At 40.2% G+C, this 21,330-nt stretch overlaps 1 protein-coding gene, 4 non-coding genes and 3 pseudogenes across 8 annotated transcripts; 2 read left to right on the top strand and 6 right to left on the bottom strand.

The window, feature by feature from the left end:
- Positions 1–133: 133 nt before the first annotated feature.
- LOC134329752 (5S ribosomal RNA) lies at positions 134–252 on the bottom strand (annotated as a pseudogene).
- A 4,262-nt stretch (positions 253–4,514) lies between these two features.
- On the top strand, positions 4,515–4,587 carry trnam-cau (transfer RNA methionine (anticodon CAU)). Its single transcript has one exon. It is a non-coding gene; the product is annotated as a tRNA-Met (tRNA).
- Positions 4,588–5,379: 792 nt separating this feature from the next.
- On the bottom strand, positions 5,380–5,452 carry trnam-cau (transfer RNA methionine (anticodon CAU)). The gene has a single exon. It is a non-coding gene; the product is annotated as a tRNA-Met (tRNA).
- A 1,367-nt stretch (positions 5,453–6,819) lies between these two features.
- On the bottom strand, positions 6,820–6,928 carry LOC134329746 (5S ribosomal RNA; annotated as a pseudogene).
- Positions 6,929–8,907: 1,979 nt separating this feature from the next.
- LOC134328757 (serine/threonine-protein kinase pim-1-like) lies at positions 8,908–16,282 on the bottom strand. Of its 4 annotated transcripts, XM_063009969.1 has the most exons (19): positions 16,190–16,282; positions 15,718–15,851; positions 14,868–15,003; positions 13,857–14,021; positions 12,642–12,693; positions 12,340–12,437; positions 11,870–12,105; positions 11,691–11,789; positions 11,467–11,529; positions 11,250–11,344; positions 11,013–11,063; positions 10,471–10,843; positions 10,197–10,373; positions 9,997–10,109; positions 9,725–9,758; positions 9,565–9,644; positions 9,335–9,432; positions 9,114–9,233; positions 8,908–9,006 (listed from the first exon to the last, which is right to left on the bottom strand). In XM_063009969.1, the coding sequence occupies exons 5-14, from the start codon at positions 12,660–12,662 to the stop codon at positions 10,003–10,005; spliced, it is 1,320 nt and encodes a 439-aa protein (XP_062866039.1). In that variant the 5' UTR covers positions 12,663–12,693; positions 13,857–14,021; positions 14,868–15,003; positions 15,718–15,851; positions 16,190–16,282; the 3' UTR covers positions 8,908–9,006; positions 9,114–9,233; positions 9,335–9,432; positions 9,565–9,644; positions 9,725–9,758; positions 9,997–10,002. The 4 variants fall into 4 exon arrangements, with proteins under 4 accessions (XP_062866039.1, XP_062866036.1, XP_062866037.1 ...); XM_063009966.1 differs by lacking the exon at positions 9,565–9,644; XM_063009967.1 differs by lacking the exon at positions 9,565–9,644 and having other exon boundaries at positions 15,736–15,851.
- A 2,762-nt stretch (positions 16,283–19,044) lies between these two features.
- On the top strand, positions 19,045–19,153 carry LOC134329654 (5S ribosomal RNA; annotated as a pseudogene).
- Positions 19,154–20,117: 964 nt separating this feature from the next.
- Positions 20,118–20,191, bottom strand: trnai-aau (transfer RNA isoleucine (anticodon AAU)). Its single transcript has one exon. It is a non-coding gene; the product is annotated as a tRNA-Ile (tRNA).
- Positions 20,192–20,478: 287 nt separating this feature from the next.
- trnan-guu (transfer RNA asparagine (anticodon GUU)) lies at positions 20,479–20,552 on the bottom strand. The gene has a single exon. It is a non-coding gene; the product is annotated as a tRNA-Asn (tRNA).
- Between the last annotated feature and the right edge of the window lie 778 nt (positions 20,553–21,330).

Below are 21,330 nucleotides of genomic sequence, written 5' to 3'. Positions count from 1 at the left end.
TGAAGGTGTTTTACTGTAGTAAGAATGAAAGTTTGAGCTGATTTTTGTGTCATTGTGTAGCTTTGATGAAGAAAAAGCCGCTGGGTCAGTGTGTAACAGGAGGTTGAAGTAAAGGTGTGTGTGTGTGGATAAAAGCTTCCAGCAACTGGTATTCCCAGGCGGTCTCCCATCCAAGTACTAACCAGGCCCGACCCTGTTTAGCTTCCGAGATCGGACGAGATCGGATGTTCTCAGGGTGGTGTGACTGTAAGAGAGAAACGCTGTAAACAAGATCCTTCTTATAGACGTCCTTCGTTTAGCCTTTCTAAAAAAAATAGGTAAGTGATTAAAACCTTAACATTGTTTAGGTTCATTATATGTCAGGTGTTGTTTATGTAAACACACATCTTAAAAGGACAGCTAATGAATTGTGTTTATTGATAAATAGTGGTCTTGTTAGGGTTTTACTCTTTATGTTAATATTAATTAAAAAAATAATAAATAATAATGAAATAATAATGTCAGAAGGAAAGATTCACATCTTTAAAAGCGCCACGTCTTGTTAAACTCTCATGAGTTTTGCTCAATAAAATGCCAATAAAACAGACGCAGAGTTTCTTACATTTACACTGATTCTTATTCCACTGATATTTCAGGTTTTATCTGGTCAACTGTTATGATTTAAGAATAAATAAAAGCTGATGCTTTTAACCTCATACTTTCCTAATACTTTTATTCTACACGGTCTACATTTCTTTTAGTCTTCTGCCATGTGCAGTGCAAGAATTCACTAAATTACACAGCAGTTCTCTTTTTATTTATTTATTTATTTATTTTTGCCATTTTCAAAAATGATTGTAAGCATTTATAAAGGTCATGCCATGTTCATTAGGTGAAATGAAGCCAGAAAAACAGGGTGATATTCTCACTTTCAGAGATCAAATTACTCAGGTTAGAAAGTCCTGAAACACAGAATATGCTTACCTGACTCTCTCTCAGCCATGCTACCATTAATCATTAAGGGGTGTGTGGCCCATACAGGGATCAAACCCACGACATTGGCACCACGCTCTAACCAACTGAGCTAACCGGCCAGTACACATATATATATATATATATAATGTATGTGTGTGTGTTCAATTCCCAGGTGGAGTGGTCGGGGTTCTTTCTATGTGGAGTTTGCATGTTCTCCCTGTATCTGTGTGGATTTCCTCCGGATGCTTCGGTTTCCTCCCACAGTCCATAGATGTGCAAGTGAGGTGAATTGGAGATACTAAATTGTCCATGACTGTTTAATATTAAAACTTGAACTGATGAATCTTGTGTAATGAGTAACTAGTGTTTCTGTCGTGAATGTAACCAAAGTGTAAAACATGGTGTTCAAATCCTAATAAAACATAAAACAAACTTAACATATCTGACTGAATATATTAGCAATTTACCCTCAATCTTTTGATAAAGTGTAAAAAAGTTTTGTTTGCCAATATATCAATAAGTTATCTTTTATTCATTATCAAATGTTATGTCAGACCATCATAAATTTCCTGTCAATTGATTAATTTGATGTTACAGTATTAACATGTCTTTCTCCAAAAAACATATTTGTTGTAAATGCGAGGAGGAACTTAAATTTTTTTTTATTCGTATTATTATTATAGCAGGTTATCAAGACTTAAAGTCATTACAGAATTTATCAGTGTCAAGCTGGCAGCAATGGGGTAGCAAATATATATGCTATTCAGTTCAAATCACGTTACAAAAGAAAGTAAAAAAAAAATCCATTTTAAGTTAAATGTAAAAAGATTTTATTTCAAGTCTTTTTAACACCATTCAAGTGGTCTATTCATCATGAAATGAATGCTAAACAACTGCCAGATTCACAAAACGTGAGAAACAGCACACGTTTTACACACAATGTAGAAGCCCTTTGTAGTTCAACAATTACTGACTGTAGTCTATCTGGTTCTCTACATGCTTTGTTAGCCCCTTTCACTCTGTTCTTTAATGGTCAGGACCTCCACAAAGCAGGTATTACTTAGGTGGTGGATCATTCTCAGCACTGCAATGACACTGACATGGTGGTGGTATGTTAGTGTGTGTTGTGCTGGTTTGAGTTGATCAGACACAGCAGTGCTGCTGGAGTTTTTAAACACCTCAGTCAGTGCTGGACTGAGAATCGTCCACCAACCAAAAATATCCAACCAACAGCGCCCCGTGGGCAGTGTCCTGTGACCACTGATGAAGGTCTAGAAGATGACCAACTAAAAAAAGCAGCAATAGATGAGCGATCGTCTCTGACTTTACATCTACAAGGTGGAACAACTAGGTAGGAGTGTCTAATAGAGTGGACAGTGAGTATAGGACATGGTATTTAAAAACTCCAGCAGCACTGCTGTGTCTGATCCACTCATACCAGCACAACACACACTAACACACCACCACTATGTCAGTGTCACTGCAGTGCTGAGAATCATCCACCACCTAAATAATACCTGCTCTGTGGTGGTGCTGGTCATCAAGAACAGAAAGGAGTCTAACACAGTATAGAAAGAAACAAATGAACTACAGTCTGTAATTGTAGAACTGATAAAATAATGTAGATAGAAAGTTTACATATAAAAGGTATGTTTACATAATGAAGAGGCTTTTGTTGGCTTTTTATGCTTTTGTTTAAAAACAGAAAGAGTATAAACTATAATATATATTTACAATATTTAAATGTACACGTTCTTTAAAAAATTGCAGACAAAAACGAATGTTTAGCTCCATCCATTGACAACTGGTCCAACCTCACGATACAGTAAACACCTGACTTATGCTCCCAGAAATGGACATAGCGATCACTGTGTCGAACAACTTATGCTCTTTTACCCGCAGGATGCAGCGTTCAACATGTAGCCTGAGAATGTTCCGATCCACCCCGATCTTGTTTTTGAAAAGGCAAAACCTTCTTACTAATTTTAGAACTCAAACTCTATATATTCGCCGCTATACGACACGTTGTGTTTAGAAATTTGCCGGTGTTCAGAACAAACCGGAAGCTAGACTGCCCGACTAACACTAAACGGAAACGCGTCACAGAGCTTGCGTGCATAGAGCCTATTAAACTCTTCTGTTTGTGTCTCGTTTTGCCGATCGTGTTTGTGCTCCTTATTTCTCGATATTATCGATACCAACGTTGGTACTGGTATCGGATCGATACTAGTGTGATGGGATCAATACTTTAGTTTTTCTTTTTCTTTTAGTTTTTAGATTTTATGGAAATAATAGTGTAAACTATAAGTATAGATGCACCTTATGCACTTTGCGCACCCTAGGCAAATGAATCAGAGCATGTAGTGAGGCTCTTATTCCGTGTTTTGGTGAATGAGAGCTCTTTTCTTTTGACTTTGTGCTTATAAATGTAAAAAGAATAGCATAATTTTTTTTATTTTAAATCAACAAGGAAACATATATTTGGTCACTACACACAACACAACTATGAGTGGTGATACTCCATGATGGTAACGTTGTGAGAGAGTAAAGCACCAGAAACAAGAAATTGGACCGCTTTAAACAACTGAATTTATTTACAACCCTTCTGAGAGCAGCTACTTAGAAAAAAAATTGTATTACGAATATACACATAAAGGTCATGAAAATTCATTCAGATCCAGCAATTTAATGATGCATCTACCTTAATTATTAAAAAGTATCAGTATCGGATTGATATCGGCGATACTGGCCCTGTATTTACTTGGTATCGGATCGATACCAAATTTTGCAGTATTGCACAACACTAGCATCAAGTAATCACTCAGCTCAGCTTTGGTTTTGTCCTCTTGTGACTGGGGGGTGGATGGAGGGGGCACGTTCTGCTTCTAACAATATGGACTACAATTCCCATGCTCCAACGGGCTGTCACGTGACTATCACATCAGCTCCGAAATTTTGATTCAGTTCGGCTGTGTTTGATTCAGTGAATCTTAATGAAACTCTTCTGTTTGTGTCTCGTTTTGCCGATCGTGTTTGTGCTCTTTTTTTTCTTAATCTAACCGTTACCGACACTTGTTGACTTCTTTTAACTGTTTTAGTCTATCTGGTTTTAGACTAAACCTGATTTTGTACACTGTTTTGCCCTTTTGATATTAAACTTTCCCTGATTTAAATTCCATGAGCGTCTGGTCACTTTCTGCCTCGTGACATGTTGGTATTTTAATTAAAATATAAAGTATGTAAACAATCGTGATTGTCTCATTTCTAACATCGTGTGAAAACGTTCATGCAAATGAACCAAATTAATCGTGAAAATCGCCCAGCACTAGTTTGATTCTCATCCAGTTCTTGATGCTTACATTTAGATTCTGCTTTTCAATATTATTATCAGATGTCTCACTGTAAATAGAACAGGTAGTGACCATACACTTACAGTCAGAAGGGTGTGAGTTTGATTCTCATCCAGTTCGTGATGCTCACATTCAGATTCTGCTTTTCAACATTGTGCCTAAACTACAACTACAAAAACTGTCAGATTCAGTCTAGATGTGTAGCTGTCAGCCTCGTTAGCGCAGTAGGTAGCGCATCAGTCTCATAATCTGAAGGTCGTGAGTTTGATCCTCACACGGGCCAAGGCAGTTGAGGGATCAGTTTAGTTACTGTGCCTAATCCAGTGTTTCTCAAAGTGAGGGGCATGACAGGAGAGCCAAGTCTGACGGGCGGAGAAATGAAGTACAAAACCAATGCTTTAACATCAGAATCTTTTTTTTTACGGTGAATAATAAGCAAACTGCTTTCAGGTTGGCAGTATTCATTCTGATAGAGAGTCTAGATCAGGGGTGCACACTACGTCGATCACACAGTACACGCTGGTACATCATTCCTCATTCAAACAGGTCAGCGTGACTGACATGAAATGTGGCCACTGTTTCTTTAATTTGCGGTTTGTTACCATAACTATGCCTCAGCACGTCTAATCACTGCTAATCTAGAAAGTTTTCATTTAGCCAGTTTGCTGACAGAGACATTTTAACCCCAAAATCTAACATTCTTATGAAACGCTGCACTTAGATAAGACAAGACACTTAAATTACTAATATAGACAATTTCACTGGATCCTGTAAAAACTACATTTCTACAACTCTACATGAAAAGGTGCTGTAACCATAAACAAATTAGATAGTAAAGCAATAAGGCACCAGAGACCGTGCACTACTGCTATGATTTTATCACGGGGAAAGTTATCTTTAACATGAAACCCATCTGCAAACTGGGCTTAGATCAGAATCTAAATTCTAAAACTCACACCCTTCTGACTGTAAATGAATGTTTGCTACCTGTTTTATTTATGATGAAAGTCACTAAATGACATGAAACCAGTCTGCTAACTGGGCTTGGATTAGGCACAGTGACTAAATGAGGCCTTGCCCCGTGTGAGGATCGAACTCACGACCTTCAGATTATGAGACTGACGCGCTACCTACTGCGCTAACGAGGCTGACAGCAACAGGGCTAGACTGAATCTGGCAGTTTTTGTAGTTGTAGTTTAGGCACAATATTGAAAAGCAGAATCTAAATGTAAGCATCAAAAACTGGTTGAGAATCAAACTTACACCCTTCTGACTGTAAGTGTATGGTCACTACCTGTTCTATTTACAGTGCTGATTAAAGTCACTAAATGACATGAAACCAGTCTGCTAACTGGGCTTAGATTAGGCACAGTAACTAAACTGGTACATCAAGGTCCTTGCCCCATGTGAGGATTGAACTCATGACCTAAATGTAAGCATCAACTGGATGAGAATCAAATAGGGCTGCACGATATATCGTTTCAGCATCGTCATCGCGATGTGTGCATGCGCAATAGTCACATCGCAGGACGTGTGATGTCACTTCATGCAAATTAAATCAAATCCGTCATGCTACAACTTTTTTGCTGCTTGAACTAAAATTCACACCTTCTCATTTTCCATGACATATCTACCAGTGTGTTCAAAAACCTAGTGAGCTAGTTAGCGATTCCATCAGGTTTCGCGTTTAGCATTTAGCATCTTGCCATTAAAAACTGTGGAATGAGGTGGGACAGCACTAACATGTCAATATAACCTCTCGATTCATGTACAGAAAACTGTTTCATTTGCTGACAAGCCCAAACTTGCAAATAAAAACACTCGTTAAAAATCAATAATTATTTATTTACGTTTAAAAAATAACGTCCTGTCCGCACCGTCAGCCATGTTTATTTTTCTGTGAGAGAAGATATGCCGCAATGAATTCTGGGATTGCCTTCATCACTAGGGACGCTTCCGATTCTCACTCGTTCTTAAGTAAAAATAACATTGAAATATTAAGATGCCTCAGTAGTGAGCTTAGTAACTAAGGTATCTCGGATTTTGAACAGGTGTATTAGGTGTACTACTTGAAGAGGTTTTGATTGTGAAATAAAATAATAAATGACCAATTTTGTCAATCCTGTTAATTCCCTTATGTGATATTGAAGCTTTCTTAGTTTAATGCTCAGTTTCAACCCAGTACAAAGATGTAGCTTGTCATAATCTTTTGTATCCTTTGTAGGCACCACCCTTTTTCACAGATGAGCCCTTTATTTAGAGTAAGATATTATTAATAATGTGGTGAAAATTTTTGCACTTTTTTTTATATTGCAATATACTGTATATCGCAGGGAAAAGAAAAATCACAATGTCAGTTTTTTCCAATATCATACAGGCAGGATGGATAAGTGTTTTACTCAGAATGAAAGTGTCAGATGGCCTTTTTCTTCACGTATTGCTTTGATGATGATGAAGAAAAAAGAAAATGTTCGGCTCCTCCAGCAGGAGGTTGAAGTAAAGATGTGTGATGAAAAGCTTACAGCACCTGGTATTCCCAGGCGGTCTCCCATCCAAGTACTAACCAGGCCCGACCCTGCTTAGCTTCCGAGATCGGGCGTTCTCAGGGTGGTGTGGCCGTAAGCGAGAGACGCTGCAAATAGCTTCACTTTTATAGTCGTCCATCGTTCAGCCTTTCACTTCGCGAGGTTTAGTCTTTATTTTTCTTTTATTCTACACGCCCCGTTTTAAAATGCGTTCGATAGTGGCAAAACACAACAAGAACAACACACACCACACAGCTGCTAAACCCCTTTTCACCTTAACTGCTCATTTCATGCCTCTTCAACATCTTATAAAAACACTTGGGACGGGGGAGCCTTTATAAACTAATCAAGCTCGCAGTTCATTCTTTTATAGACGGTGGTGTTTATGCTTTTACACTTCAACCCAGGACAAGATAGTGTTTACTTTTTCTGAAGAGCAGAGACTAATGGTACCATCTCAAATTATATCCACCGCCCTATGTAGTGCACTATGATATGATAGATAACTACTTATTAATCATTCAGTGACTGCTAAAAGAAATGGTTTGTACTGTTAGGAAGTACCCCAAGTAGGGCATAGGCGACATTTGAGATGGGCCCACAGTCTCCTCCTAAACGGCGTTACTAACGAAGCAGAGGCTCTGAACTCTAACTCACCTTCTTTGCTCTTTGGCTATGCTGTAGTTCCTCACTGCCAAACAGGTTGTCCAGTTTCCTGCACTTTCCTGCATCTGTTTGCAGCTTTTTTTTTTTTTTTTTTTTAAATCACGGGCTTTTTCTGCACCTCCTTTATGCTTTTTCGACCCTTTCTCCATCTCGCACTCATTCATAGTTTTTGTACTGGTGGTTGTGATTACGGTTTATCCTGGGGGAGGGACATTTCTGTGATTGGCCAATGGACATGCAGTGAGGATACTGTGGTGGGCCAATGCACACTTCAGGATTATTATTCAGGAATATTTAAAACACAGTGTATTTTCACTCCCTCAGCGGCCCACAAACAGAGCGGCCCACCGGGAAAACTCCCGACCCTCCCGATGACCAGTCCATCCCTGACCCTGGTGCATTTCAGACCCAGCAACACCTTTAGTCACCTTTAGATAACCACTGCTTCATCAAAGGGACAAGAGACTTCACACCAATTGGTCAGCCACACATAAAACACTCCTAGTCAGTTTAACCCCAATTCACACCTGGCAGGGTGGGGCAACGACTCTCAAATGAGTAACACCTTGGCTCTTGTGAGCCAAGAAGCCAAAGAGGTCCAACAGAAGAATATTTAAAAGGAATTCTCAGTATGAAATATTCAAACTATGGCTAAAAGTTAGCATATGCAGTGCTTTGCTTGGTGGAACGTGAATAATTTCTAATTAATTAGTCGTTGATGAAGATTTCCGTCTATAATATTTCATCACTTATGTGAACAGTTGCCTGTTCATTTCTGTTCACGTTGTTTAATGACTTATGTGAACAGTTGGGTGTTCTTTTCTGTTTCTGTTGTTTAGCGTGTACAGAACAATGAGAGATCTTTGGACAGACATAAGTAGTGCCAGTGGAAGAGTTCTAAACAACAGTGATGTGCTGGGGAGTTGCACAGTCTTGGATTAAACACACGAAAAGTGTTCCTGTTGATGACCACTGGACTAGAGTTTAGGAGATCAGTGCCTTTATGTTGTGTTTTAAATATTTGTTGTTGGAATGTCAGAACATGTCATATGTATCATGTTTTAATGAACAAAATCAGTTTAGTGAAAAGCTTTTTGTTACATGAGATTAGACCCTCTGCTAAGGTCTAAGGTCAGGTTTACTTTAGTGATTTAGGTGAAGTCTTGTTCCCTCGAATGTTGCTGGACAAAATGTGTCTTAATTGTCATTTTGATGTGTCGAGGGTCTTTTTGATCATTTCTTTTAATATCCATACATTCTCAGCTGTACAAAACTACAGCTGCAAGAAAAGGTCATTCCAAACTTGTTTAGGATTCATCTACATTTCTGCATCAATTCTTTATAAAATGTGCTCTCCTGTGTTGTGCAAGTGATAAAGTGGGTAAAGAAAATACACACGCCAGTACAAACAGTTTTATTCAATATTTTATTGGTTTTGTTTCATCTCTTGTCTCATACACCACCACAGAGAAGGTCAAAGTGCTTTCAGGACGACAGACGTGGTCATTGATCTGTAGGGACACAAAACAATGTGCTGACCATTAAATGATCATCAACTGCAATCAAGGCACAATACACATGTGTTAAAAGTCTGCAGGTTCCATTCCCAGACACCAACCGTAGATGGTTGTGGTGACTCAGGGACGTTTCATCTTCTGCCAGGTATCAGGGTGCTTGGGCCCAAATCTGATCTGGTTGCTTCTTCCAGTAGGTTAGACTCGTTCATTGATGGGGCTTTCTACAAGACAATTACCCAGAACACACACACACACATATCAATCATTGATGTTAAATGATGTTAAACTCTTAACTGCCTAAGCCACTTTCTCCAGCACTCACCTTTCTGATCCGGCGTGGTATATACACGGTGCTGAGGAATGGAGGTGATCTGAACCTCAGCCAGAAACCTCTGGATGTGTTCTTGTAGCAGACCTGTGCTGTGGTGGTGAAAACATAATGTGAGATTGATTTCCCTCATGTGTTAAAGGGATGTTAAGCTAATAATTATCTGAGGGGGGAAACGGATGAAAAGCAGCTTGAAAAACTTCAGTATTATTCAGTCGACTGACTCATCAAGCTGATCCACAAAATGTTGCTGATCTCCAGATCACTCCTGTTGTGTTTTTCTGGTGATCATCCTCTCAGATTACTTTGACATAGCATAAAAGCAATCAGTGGACGGTTTTGTTCATACACATTTAGTCATTGCTTAGTCTCCGATATGCTCACCCATGATTTGTCTGCTACAAACCCGTGCAGGTGCCTGTAAAGTAAAAAAAACAAAAAAAAAACAGTTTGACATGAGGAATTGTTGTTATAGCTGTAAAAATGTATGATTTTATTTGGTTAAAAGTTCTTTACACACCAATTACTAAACTGGTGTCTTTAATGTTATTAGCAAAATGTAACGATGATTCATTGCAACATGTGATCTGGCCTATATGCTAACACAGACTCTTAGCTATATCCATTTAGGTCTATCCTTATGTGTTCTGACTGACCTGGACTTAGTTCCTAAGGATCTCTGGAAACCAGTGATGCTCCAGGATCTTCTCCAGACTGGGTCGCTTATTTGGATCCTTCGCCAGGCAGCGTCTGATCAGATGACGGCAGGCTGTGCGTGCAGTGATCGAGTCATTACAACATTGTAATAGAAACTTTTTAACATCACTTAAAACAAAATGTTTCTGCATTCTCTTACCCTTAGACACACCAGCTTTGAAGATCAGGTGTCCAGCAGCGATCTCCCTCTCATTCCAGAATGGCAGCTCTCCACACACTAGAACAAACAAAAGGACGCCCAGGCTCCACACCGTTGCAGCGCAACCGTGATACTTACCTTCCTCGATCCATTCAGGTGGGGCGTATAGCATGGTGCCTGAATAAACGTGAGAGAAACGGTTCACACACACGGCTTTCCTATGCCATCGCTGTCATCTGTGTGTCATAGCTACTGAACGCCGAGGTACAAATACCTGCAAAACGTCTGTAGGGGGTCGACTTCAGCAAGTCCCCACAGCCAAAGTCTATGAGCTTGACCTCTAAGGTGTGGAAACTGACCAGAAGGTTCTGCTCCTTGATATCCCGATGGAGAACCCCGCGATTACGGCAGTGACAGGCGGCGAGAACCACCTGCCACATGATCATCTGAGCCAGACATTCGGGAAGTGAGCCGTTCCTTCGGTATTCGTAGAGGTCCATGCAGCGGGCGGGTCGCTCCAGGATCAAGACGTAGCACTCGGGCATGTCGAACCATTCCAGGAGCTCCAGGACGTATTTACAGCGAGGTGGCTCGGACACCATCAGCATCAACGCCACCTCTACAGGGAGAGCGTTCTTCTCGCCAAGCTAATATTTGAGCAGACCCATGGTTAGCATGGGGTTGGAATAGGCAGAGTGACGGTTACATTAGATGCTATTTTGCATTTTAATGCATCATGTCGTTTATAAGATAAGGTTTTTTTATATGGTTGATGCATCTTTGCAATATTTCACAAGTGAAACAAATGTTACTTACAATGGTGATGAATCTGTCACAGCCACTCTTCAGCACAACCTTAATAGCAACCTATTAAAACATGCAAAACAAAACGATTCAAATCAGGAACGAATATTACGGGAACGTACTTTACAGCTCGGCCAACAATAACCAAAAGGGCCGTTGGCTTTTTAACTGCAAGTTTGATGACGTGTAGTCATTGTAATGATCGACAATTCTCGTGTCGCTCTGAGCAGAGCTGAGTAAATATCTCACCTGTTTTCCATCGGCCTCACGAAGTCCTGCAAACACAGAACCGCAGCCTCCTTTCCCCAGAAGCTTTCCCACTCTGTACCGGCTATCGAAGCACTCTGTAAAGCGGGGCGTGTTGTTAATCTGATAGAAACTCCAGTGTTCTCAGTAAAACTCGTGAGCAGTATGATTTAAGCTCTAGAAAATATTTGTTCTATGAAAGTTGTGAGGCTGGACAGACCTTCAGAAGGAGCGCTGCCTCTCTGGACCGAGTGCTTTCCTGTAGTCGTGCTCTCATCACCAGCTGTTGTTCACACAAATGTCATTTAATCGCTGTTAGTCACTAACACATCAGATGTACAACACGTGTCTAGAGCTTTACAGATTCATACGTTACAAATGTTTTATCATTAAATCTTACCAGTTCACAATATCATTGAATGGTTCAGTAAAGCTCTGGCTGACCTGTGTGGATGCAGTCGCTGGAGGAAGTGCTGGTGCTCAGTTCCTCCGGGCTCTCTTCGATGTGTGAGGTCCCTCCAACTGTAGCTTCAACGCTCTCGACTTAAAAGACGTGTTTTGTGTTAGAATCAGCGTTTTATTTCGACTTTCAAACAGTCACAGAGTGAATCTTTCAAACCCACCTGAAGTTCCAGAAGCGGATCGTGGACGTAGCGAGTCTCTCTGTGTGTGTTGTGATCCACGTGATTTAGAGGAGCTACTGGATCCTTCCTGTTTTGGGCTCAAATCCACCACCTCATCTGATCGGGAAGTGATGGAGTCGTCTGTTCGGTCACCATCGGTGTTAGCAACCATGTTCTGAATGGTTCTGATCCAAGCCTCTCTATTCTCCTCTGAATCAGCCTGCAATACCCAGATCCTACACACACACACACACACACACACATACACACACCCTGAACATGGCACGAATCTACAGCACAACAAAGTGCCTATTCCACTCCGGTTTTCATGTCATTTCTATTATAAAGAGAGTAAAATGTTCCTTTTTTAATTCTTCATCTTTCTTTAGCAGAACTGTTGCACAGCCACGCCCTTCAGCGTGTCGTAATAAAAGAAAGAAAATGAATGCCTGATGGTACACTGGACTTACTTTGTAGGTGAAACCACCTGGAAGCAGCAACGGCGTCCGATGCTCCTGCAGTGTTTGGCCGTGCACTGGCGTAAATCGGCTATGTCCACCATGCTATTCTGCTGGGGCACAAAAGGTTTCTCAAACATTTCGTTACCTCTAATATTCCAGTTTTAAATCAAAGCACAAGCAAAACAACTCAAACTTTAGCAAACGAGTGCTTAAAACTGACTGTTCAGGAGCAGTTTCTCCTTTTCATGTTGATTTTGATGAAGGCCACCATTGCTACTGATTTTACTTTAGACAAAGGACACGTGACTAACCCTGGATTTCTTCTTGTACATAAGGTGGTTGTCCTGAATCAGGAACCAGCGCCTGAAGGAAAGAAACAGAAACAAAAAGAAATCACAGAAAGAAAACAACTGCATAGTACTGAAATGGTTCTGCAGGGTTTCACCTGTAACTAATACAATGATATAAATAAGCTTCACATTAAATCATTCAGAGTTGAATCGTCGTGTATTCTGATTTAACAAGCCGTTGATCAGTCTGAGTCAGTAACATGTACAATGTTTAGGAAACGATTGCTATGATGGTTAGAGGTGTTTAATTAGCCATTTATTTCTACCTAAATGATTGCTCATCGTGTGTTCTAGCTCTCTACACACCTGTTCCATGTTTTAAATACATTACTGGCCCTCTTCAACAAGTATCCCTCCATAACTATCTGGTTCTCTGCGTCCACGCTGCCCTCCGGTTCGATCTCGCCACCACAGACGTCCTGAAAAGACGTCTGAGGACGAACTCCACCGAACGGCCAGCACAGACGTAGACTGGTCAAAAAGCGTTGCATTAGAGAAGGACGGTCGGTAGCATGTCTCTCCTGTTCAGCAGCCATCGTGAGAAATGATGTACAAACACTGAAGGTTCAACTAAACTGAGCTCTCATAGAACACTCAGTGTCATCACAATGATGTCACAAAGGCAGAAGGTCTCAGTGCTGCAGCGCTGCAGGTGATGGTGTACATTTAAATTTCACCATTTGTTTATTTTTCAATATTTTACTCAAATTATTTTACCCCCCCCCCCACACACACACACCTAATTTATTAAAAAATGTCCCTCTTTTATTTTACAGTGTTTATTATTTCTTTTATTTGTGCTGTTAGTGATAATTACTGTAACCTTGCACAACATGTGTATCAAATACATTTACACCAATTATTTTTAGTCAAAGAATAAATAATGAATGATTAGAAACAGCTGCTGAAGAAACACTTTTTAACTTTTTCAAATGCTCCAATCAGTGTTATGAAGGCGGCAGAGAGGAGATGGCTCCATCTGGCCACACTTTAACTCTCTTTGTTTTCACACGTTTGCTGAGCGGCACACACACACACACACCTGGAACAAAGAAAGGTGATCAGACCTAATCATCACATCCTCTAGATTGGCAGATCAATGACTTTTAGTTACAGTTGAGTCTGTAAACCTTGATTTATTTACATGAATGCACAGACCTCCTCCTCGATTCCTACCGGAGTTTACTGCCACTCTGTCCGCTCTGAACATGCTTCGAACATCCAGCTCCACCGCGCTGTTACAGTTTAACCACGTCTGAATCATGATGTTACACTCCGCCATTCACCCACGTGTTGTGGTGCACAGTCGCAGCTCATCCATTTTGTTTGCCAGAGGTTGTACTAAAAAGTAATTAAGGGAGATGAGACTAGACACAAGTATTGGTCACTACATGGTACTAAGTAGGTAAGTGGTAGGTCAGGAAGATGACATTTATGTGTAATACAGTCACAGTAGTACAATTCAGTAGTTATATGTATTTAAGTTGTCCAGCGAACAACTGTGTTGATCGTGTGTGTGGTCGTGGGTTGTGCATGTGCAAGTGCATGTGTACAAGAGTGTCTATTCTGTGTGCATGTGGGTGTGAGTGAGTGTATGCAAGTGTGTGTGTGTGTATATATATATATATATGATTGTGTCAGAATCTGAGCGTGCTGGTGTATGTATGCCTATGTGCAAGTGTTTGTGGATTTATGTGTCTGTTTGTGAGTGTGCTTATGTTAGTGTATGTGCATGTAAGTTAGTGTATAAGGGTGTGTATGTTTATGTGTGTGGTTCTGTTGTGTGTGATTATAATGATGCAAGTGTGTATTTGTTTGAGGTGTGCATATCATTTAGTGTTAGTGTATATGTGCATGTGTAAGTGTGTTTGCATGAGTCAAACTTTGTTAGTGTGTGTATGTATGTATGTGTGTGTCAGAGTCAATCATGTATGTGTGTGTGTGTCAGAGTCCATCATGTATGTATGTGTGTGTGTCAGAGTCCATCATGTATGTATGTGTGTGTGTGTGTGTGTGTGTGTGTGCCAGAGTGCATCATGTGTGTGTGTGTGTGTGTCAGAGTGCAACATGTGTGTGTGTGTGTGTGTGTGTTTAGATCATCAGTTTAGACCTGAGTTCAGGACTCTGACGGCTTGTGGTATGAAGCTGCTGCACAGTCTAGTCGTGTTTGTGTGGATGCTGCGGTACCTTCTCCCAGATGGCAGGAAAGTAAAGCGTCCACGTGATGGATGTGACGGATCATCCACAGTGCTGAGGAGCTTTGCGGATGCAGCGTTTGTTGAAGATGTTTCAGTGAGAGACGGAAGAGAGACCCCGGTTTTACCTGGAAGTATGGAGGGCAAAAACTGAACAACAGTAGATTAATAACAACTAAAGAGCAAATTCTGGTGAGAGACGCTGAGCCTCGTGCTGTGCACGCATCGCCATCTTGGATACATATAGATAGCTTCCCTGAAGTCTTCATTGTTTTGGGGGTAAAGCTTATTGTGGGGCATTTAGTTCTCACAAAGCCTGATTATAGGGGCAAACTGTAGCCTGACCTTTCAAGGAAAACAACAAACTCTTAGGCAAACCAGGGACCCCCGCCAAGCCTCGAACTTGGAGCTTTTACTCAGAGAGTAAGTGTTTAGCATTACACCACAGAGATTTGATGTTGGTTTGCCCTCGAGTGTTTGCTCCATGTTGGAAAGTACATATTAACGATAGTTACCTAAATGAGCTTGAAATAGTTTTTGCAAAATGTATCAAATTTAGGTCCAAACTTTAGAATTTAGAAAAATGCCAATTTCAACAACACCGTCAGATTTAAAGATAATAAAATCATATACAATTCATAAAGAATAACACGTATAATACACATTTCAAGTGTGTACACACACACACACACACACACACACACCTAAGCACATAAACGTACTACAAATACAGAACTAAATGGCTATATATAACCTATACATATGAAATAGTTTAAATGTCATGTCGAGTTTAGAAGAGCTATAAGCATGTATGAAATGTCAGATGTACACGTGAACAATACCTAGAGAACATTACACACATTCGGGTCAGTCATCATGGGTAGAATGTTCTTGTCTTCTAGCTCTCTCTTAGATGGACGGTTACTCAGTTTTATTGCAAGAGAGTCTTTCCTCAGGATCCTCAGAGCTAGACTGCCTGCTCAAAGAAAAAAAAAACTGCTGTTTTTTTCACACGGGTCGTCATGGTGACGGTGGACGCTGGTGCATTTGGCTGCCGCTACCATTACCGTATTTTTACCGTATTTTATTGTATTTTTTTCGTGTTTTTCTGTCATTTTCATCTTTTTATACACTCTTGTAATCACTACCGCTCCTGTTGATTGATGACTATGGAGTTTGTTGGGTCTTTTTTAAAAGATGCGGGCGCTGGTACATTCGGCTTCTGCAGCTCTATCTTCATAATTCTCTTTGAGGACGCTACAGTGGCTCTCGTTTTCTGCTGTCTGTCAGCATTTCACAATAGGAACTTTTTACCTGGACTTAAATTTTCTGGTGTGCCCTGCCTTGTGGTCTGGTCCTGTGCATCGCTTCCAAGAGTAGCAGCTACAGCTGGTCTCCACACGCGCACGATGTTAAGGTATTCTGTCAATCAACTGAGGAAACTCAACAACTACGCTACTCCATCGTGTTTATCAGTAATAAAACAACTTGGACTTTTACGCCGGCGCCGCTACATTCATAGGAGCTCCCGGAGGAAGTTTGTTTACTCCCAGTCCGATTCCAGTCCCAGCGCGATTCCATCTATCTGGTCAGCTGTGCGCTCCGTCTCAACACTACATGCGGAGTGGGATAGAAAACGTGGAGTGGATTTCAATACTCTTCGACCGATTCCCTCAGCTAATGAAACCTCGTTGGCTCCCCCTGTGAAAATGTGCTTAATTAATGCACGCTCAGTGGGGAAATGACTGAGATAATGACTTATTTATTAGGACCAATTTGGCCTTTTTGTTTGTAACTGAAACCTGGCAACGAAATATGAATTATTGAATTATTTATTTATTTATTTATTTTTATTATTTATTATTATTGTTTATTGTTTATTATGTAGATAAGTGTATATATTTTGTAATGCAATGTTTTTGTAAAGCACTTTGTGATTCTTATCTGTGAAAAGTGCTATATACATAAATTTTACTTACTTTACTTGAAGAATGTCTTTTAAGAAAACCAAAGATTTTGTCTCTAACAAATCATGCGCACATAGATAAACTCGTACTGACCTTCACTGTGGCTCCAGTCTGCATGTACAGACAGATGCACAGCTGGAGGCTCCTGGATGCAGTGTGGTGCCATTTCAGCCTAAAGAAGATTTCTTTGTCATGTCGCCAACTCATACACTGGATGTCCGCCTGACGTCCGAGGTTCTTTCGTCTCGTTTTCAGCCAATAGACATCCAGAAATACCGGATCGAAGAAAATATTGTTGTTTCGGCGTTATACCAACAACACCAAGGCAAGCTGGAAGCGGAGCTATACACAATTGGCCACTTTCCCACAACAGACCTGTGGTCATGTTGTACAACAGAGCACTAGCTCATTATAACAGTAAAATGCTTTTACTTGGAGAACTGGGGGAATTGTTTAATGCTTACGGTTTCTGGCATCAAAGTTGTGTCTTCACTTCGATGCCGTTTGCACAATAAAAGCTGTTCACATTCTGCAACTGTTGCATGTTCATACCTTCATATATGGAGTCGTTTTGTGGGGCCAAGCATATCTTACAGTTCTCAAATCCTCCATTATACATACACGGTGAAATTAAAACGCTTTATATTCTGTGTACTCTTGAAAACAAACAGCCATGGCTCGGATGAGGGTGCGCTGCTCCCCGACCTTATTGGAAACCACGGTCCGGAGGATTTAAAGTACAATTATACTCACCAACGATGGAAAGTCGGTGCTTAGCCTAGGTAGTACGTAGGTAGGAAGTTCCGGGAGTCTTCCACATATACATAGCGGCTCCCTGATGCCCACAAATCAGATAAAATCTCCCGGAATCTAGAACGAGCAGCCAAGAGTGACACATGCGCACACGCGTATTAAATCCGTTATCTGATGTACAATCTAGCGCACTGTGGAGAGAACATAAATCAATTGTCTAATATACTGTCTAGTGCACTATGTAGGTTATATAAATCCCTTATCTGAGATACAATTTAGTGCACTGTGTAGGGAACATAAACCAACTGTATAATTCACTATCTAGTGCACTACGTAGGGAACATAAATTCATATCTAAAATACTATCTAGTGCAATATGTAGGGAACATAAATCCGTTATCTGATACACAATTTAGTGCACCATGTAGGGAACATAAATCCGTTATCTGATATACAATTTAGTGCACCATGTAGGGAACATAAATCCGTTATCTGATATACAATTTAGTGCACTATGTAGGGAACAGAAATCCGTTAACTAATACGCTACCTAAAGCATTATGTAAAAAACATTCGTCTATTATCTAGTACACTATCTAGTGCACTAAGTAAGGAACATCAATTATTTTCTAATATACAATCTAGTGCACTATGTAGGGAACATACATCTATTATCTTTCACACTATCTAGTGCACTATGTAGTACACCTTAATGTGTTTGTGACACGAATATAGCTTAGTAGCTCAGTTAGCAGCTCCTAAAACTTCTGTTATCACCCCCATATCCTCTGGTGTGTGCGAGAGGTTTTTTTTGTTATTTGGGGGGCTTGGGGGCTCGGGGACAAGGTCCGGGGGTACCCCCCTGAAATGAGTTTTTGCAACTTGGGATGTCTGGATCTATGACTAATGTTAGCAGCCTCACTGTCTCTCAGGGACTTATATATATGCACGACAGGCAGAGTGAATTAAACCAAACGCGGGGTCAGTAATATTTCAAACATCTACTTAATGAGCATTTAAAGTATTAAAATGAACTACAAACACTCACCTCAAACACGCCGCCGCTGCCAATCTCCTAATTGGCATTTCGACGCTGTTTCCAGGGTTGCCAGATTGATCCCCCAAAATGCATTGAAAACCTCTCAAACATCCTCATGAAAAACAGCCGATGTTTAGAAGTTCAACAAAATGAAACCGTTCAAATTAGTGCTGATAGCTCACAAATTATAAATGATGAGTGGCATACTGATCCTGCCACTTTGAAACAAAATCTGGCAACGCAGGCCGTTACAAACGTACATTTAGATTCCTCGGGGGATTTAAAGCAGTCTTAGAAACAGCTCTTATCTTCTCCAAGCATAACACACGACAACAAATGATCAAAACCTCGCGAAGTGAAAGGCTGAACGATGGACGACTATAAATGTGAAGCTATTTGCAGCGTCTCTCGCTTGCGGCCACACCACCCTGAGAACGCCCGATCTCGGACACTAAGCAGGGTCGGGCCTGGTTAGTACTTGGATGGGAGACCGCCTGGGAATACCAGGTGCTGGAAGCTTTTCCTCACACATCTTTACTTCAACCTCCTGCCGGAGGAGCCGAACATTTTCTTTTTTCTTTATCATCAAAGCAATACATGAAGAAAAAGGCCAGGGTTAGGGTTAGGGTTAGAGTTAATATGTGTGTCTACATCACTTCATGTATCTATACGTATCTATTCTATTAATATTCTATTCTATTAATATTCATAAGCATGCACACACACACACACATCACACATACACATGGTTCCACGTTCACATGTTTTTGCTGTATGTGTTATTTAGGTAATATTTAGGTGATTTGATGTATTTTTATGTTGTTGAGCTTTGAATGTTATTTTTGCTTCACTGTATGTATGGTGCATCATTAAACTGTTATACATTATTTTATTCTATTTTGTTAGATGAGATGGTTTGTCTCTGTATTTTTAAAGGACAGTTAACGATAGTGATCCGACTTTTAAGTATTGTGTATAACATATAAAATGTTGACTTCATCAAAAAGAATCGACTCCCTTAGCTTTCAACTGCTCATTGCTGAGTACATTCAAATTAGTGAGTCGACTCTTTCGAGTCTCTTCTTGTCGTTTGACTTAAAGAACCGGATTAAGAAATCGACTCATTTGATTCATTTGAACGCGCAGACTCACTCGCTCTCACGCTGTGCGCTTCTCAAACTGAACTGCGTCTTTCTGTACATGAGGAAGAATCTATGTAGAAATCTCAAATAACATGAACCTGAAGGTCTGAACTTACATTGTAGAAAAGAAAAACAAGCCAGTAGCAGCAGTGTGCACATTAAACCATTTACAGAAGGGTCATTAAGTTTGGTAAATTGAGATAATTGCATGTTTCTGACCTGAATGAGAGGGGCAGTAAAAAATCTCACACTGTCAGAGACAATGTTTGAAGTCCAGGTTAATAGTACCTGCTAGTTAGAGAAGGATCACTTGTTTGTTAGTTTAAGTCTGGAAGTGGGTGTGGCCCGTACGGGGATCGAACCCGCGACCTTAGCGTTATTAGCACCACGCTCTAACCAACTGAGCTAACCGGCCAGTACATCTATTTTTTCTTTAGAGAATAGCTCAGTCGGTAGAGCATGAGACTCTTAATCTCAGGGTCGTGGGTTCGAGCCCCACGTTGGGCGAGTATCTTCATTTAACATCTACAGAAACCAAAACAGCTGGTCTCCAGTGACTTATCAGGTGGATATTTGTGCTTGTAGGACTGTTGTTTACTGGATGTTTTCAGTTACTTATTTCCACTATTCTGTGGGACTACACATTGTTGTTGTGTCTGATATCTGTTTGATCAACAGGCAGGTTGTGCAATAAAAGACACTCGTCCCTGGGTGGGCTCGAACCACCAACCTTTCGGTTAACAGCCGAACGCGCTAACCGATTGCGCCACAGAGACACGCGCAGCTCTTTCACATGAGTGAACACACGAGTCACATGACTTCATGCTAATAGTATAACAGTATAACATTTTATTTACGTGTCCAGACCTGCTACACAAACTGTCATTTTTGTCCCTGTTAAAAACTTTAGCTTAGTTAAAGCAAATAAAGACACATTTAAATTTTTAATGTATTATTACAGGTTTAAAGTTGCATAAAACAAATGTTTGTACAAATAATATAAAACCAAAGTACAAAATAAACATCATTTATTTTAATGATCTCAGAAATTACTCAGTTTTAAAGGTCAAGGGCAGCAGCATTTAGATCAGAACATTTATTAACATTAAATATCACTAAAGAGGAAATCCTGAACACAGCAATGTAAACCTCTCATTTAAATAAAGTAAAGTTACATAGTTGACCCATGGTAAAAAAGAACCTCACAGCTCAGCACAATGGTTAAACTGCACAACCCAACAAGGTAAAATAACCCATCATGTGTTCTGTCCAATATTTATACAGTGTTGGTTGCCATATAGCACTTTTTCACCTGCATTCGGCCTTTTCTTTCCTGTATACCAAAAACAGTCGCCATTGCAGGTCTACAACACGTTACAAAAACACTTGGGACAGAAGAGCCATAAACACTCTTTAATTTTTATATATTATAAAATCTGTACCCAAGTAACAAGCTGTAATTTATTTCTAGCACCACTAGATGGAGACGATGTCTGTACAACATTTTGAACTTCACTTTAAAAGTCAGTTGAATGTGTTTTACTGTAGTAAGAA

The sequence above is a fragment of the Trichomycterus rosablanca genome, chromosome 15 (assembly GCF_030014385.1).
Source record: "Trichomycterus rosablanca isolate fTriRos1 chromosome 15, fTriRos1.hap1, whole genome shotgun sequence".
NCBI lineage: Eukaryota > Metazoa > Chordata > Actinopteri > Siluriformes > Trichomycteridae > Trichomycterus > Trichomycterus rosablanca.
This window is presented reverse-complemented; position numbering and strand designations above follow the sequence as displayed.

Coding starts and splice junctions, on each gene's coding strand:
- LOC134328757 (XM_063009969.1), bottom strand. CDS start 12,662: ATGTACAAGAAGAAATCCAGG. Junction 11,530..11,690: donor CAGCGACTGCATCCACACAG/GTCAGCCAGAGC, acceptor TGTGAACAACAG/CTGGTGATGAGAGCACGACT. Junction 10,374..10,470: donor CCCCTACAGACGTTTTGCAG/GTATTTGTACCT, acceptor ACGTTTATTCAG/GCACCATGCTATACGCCCCA.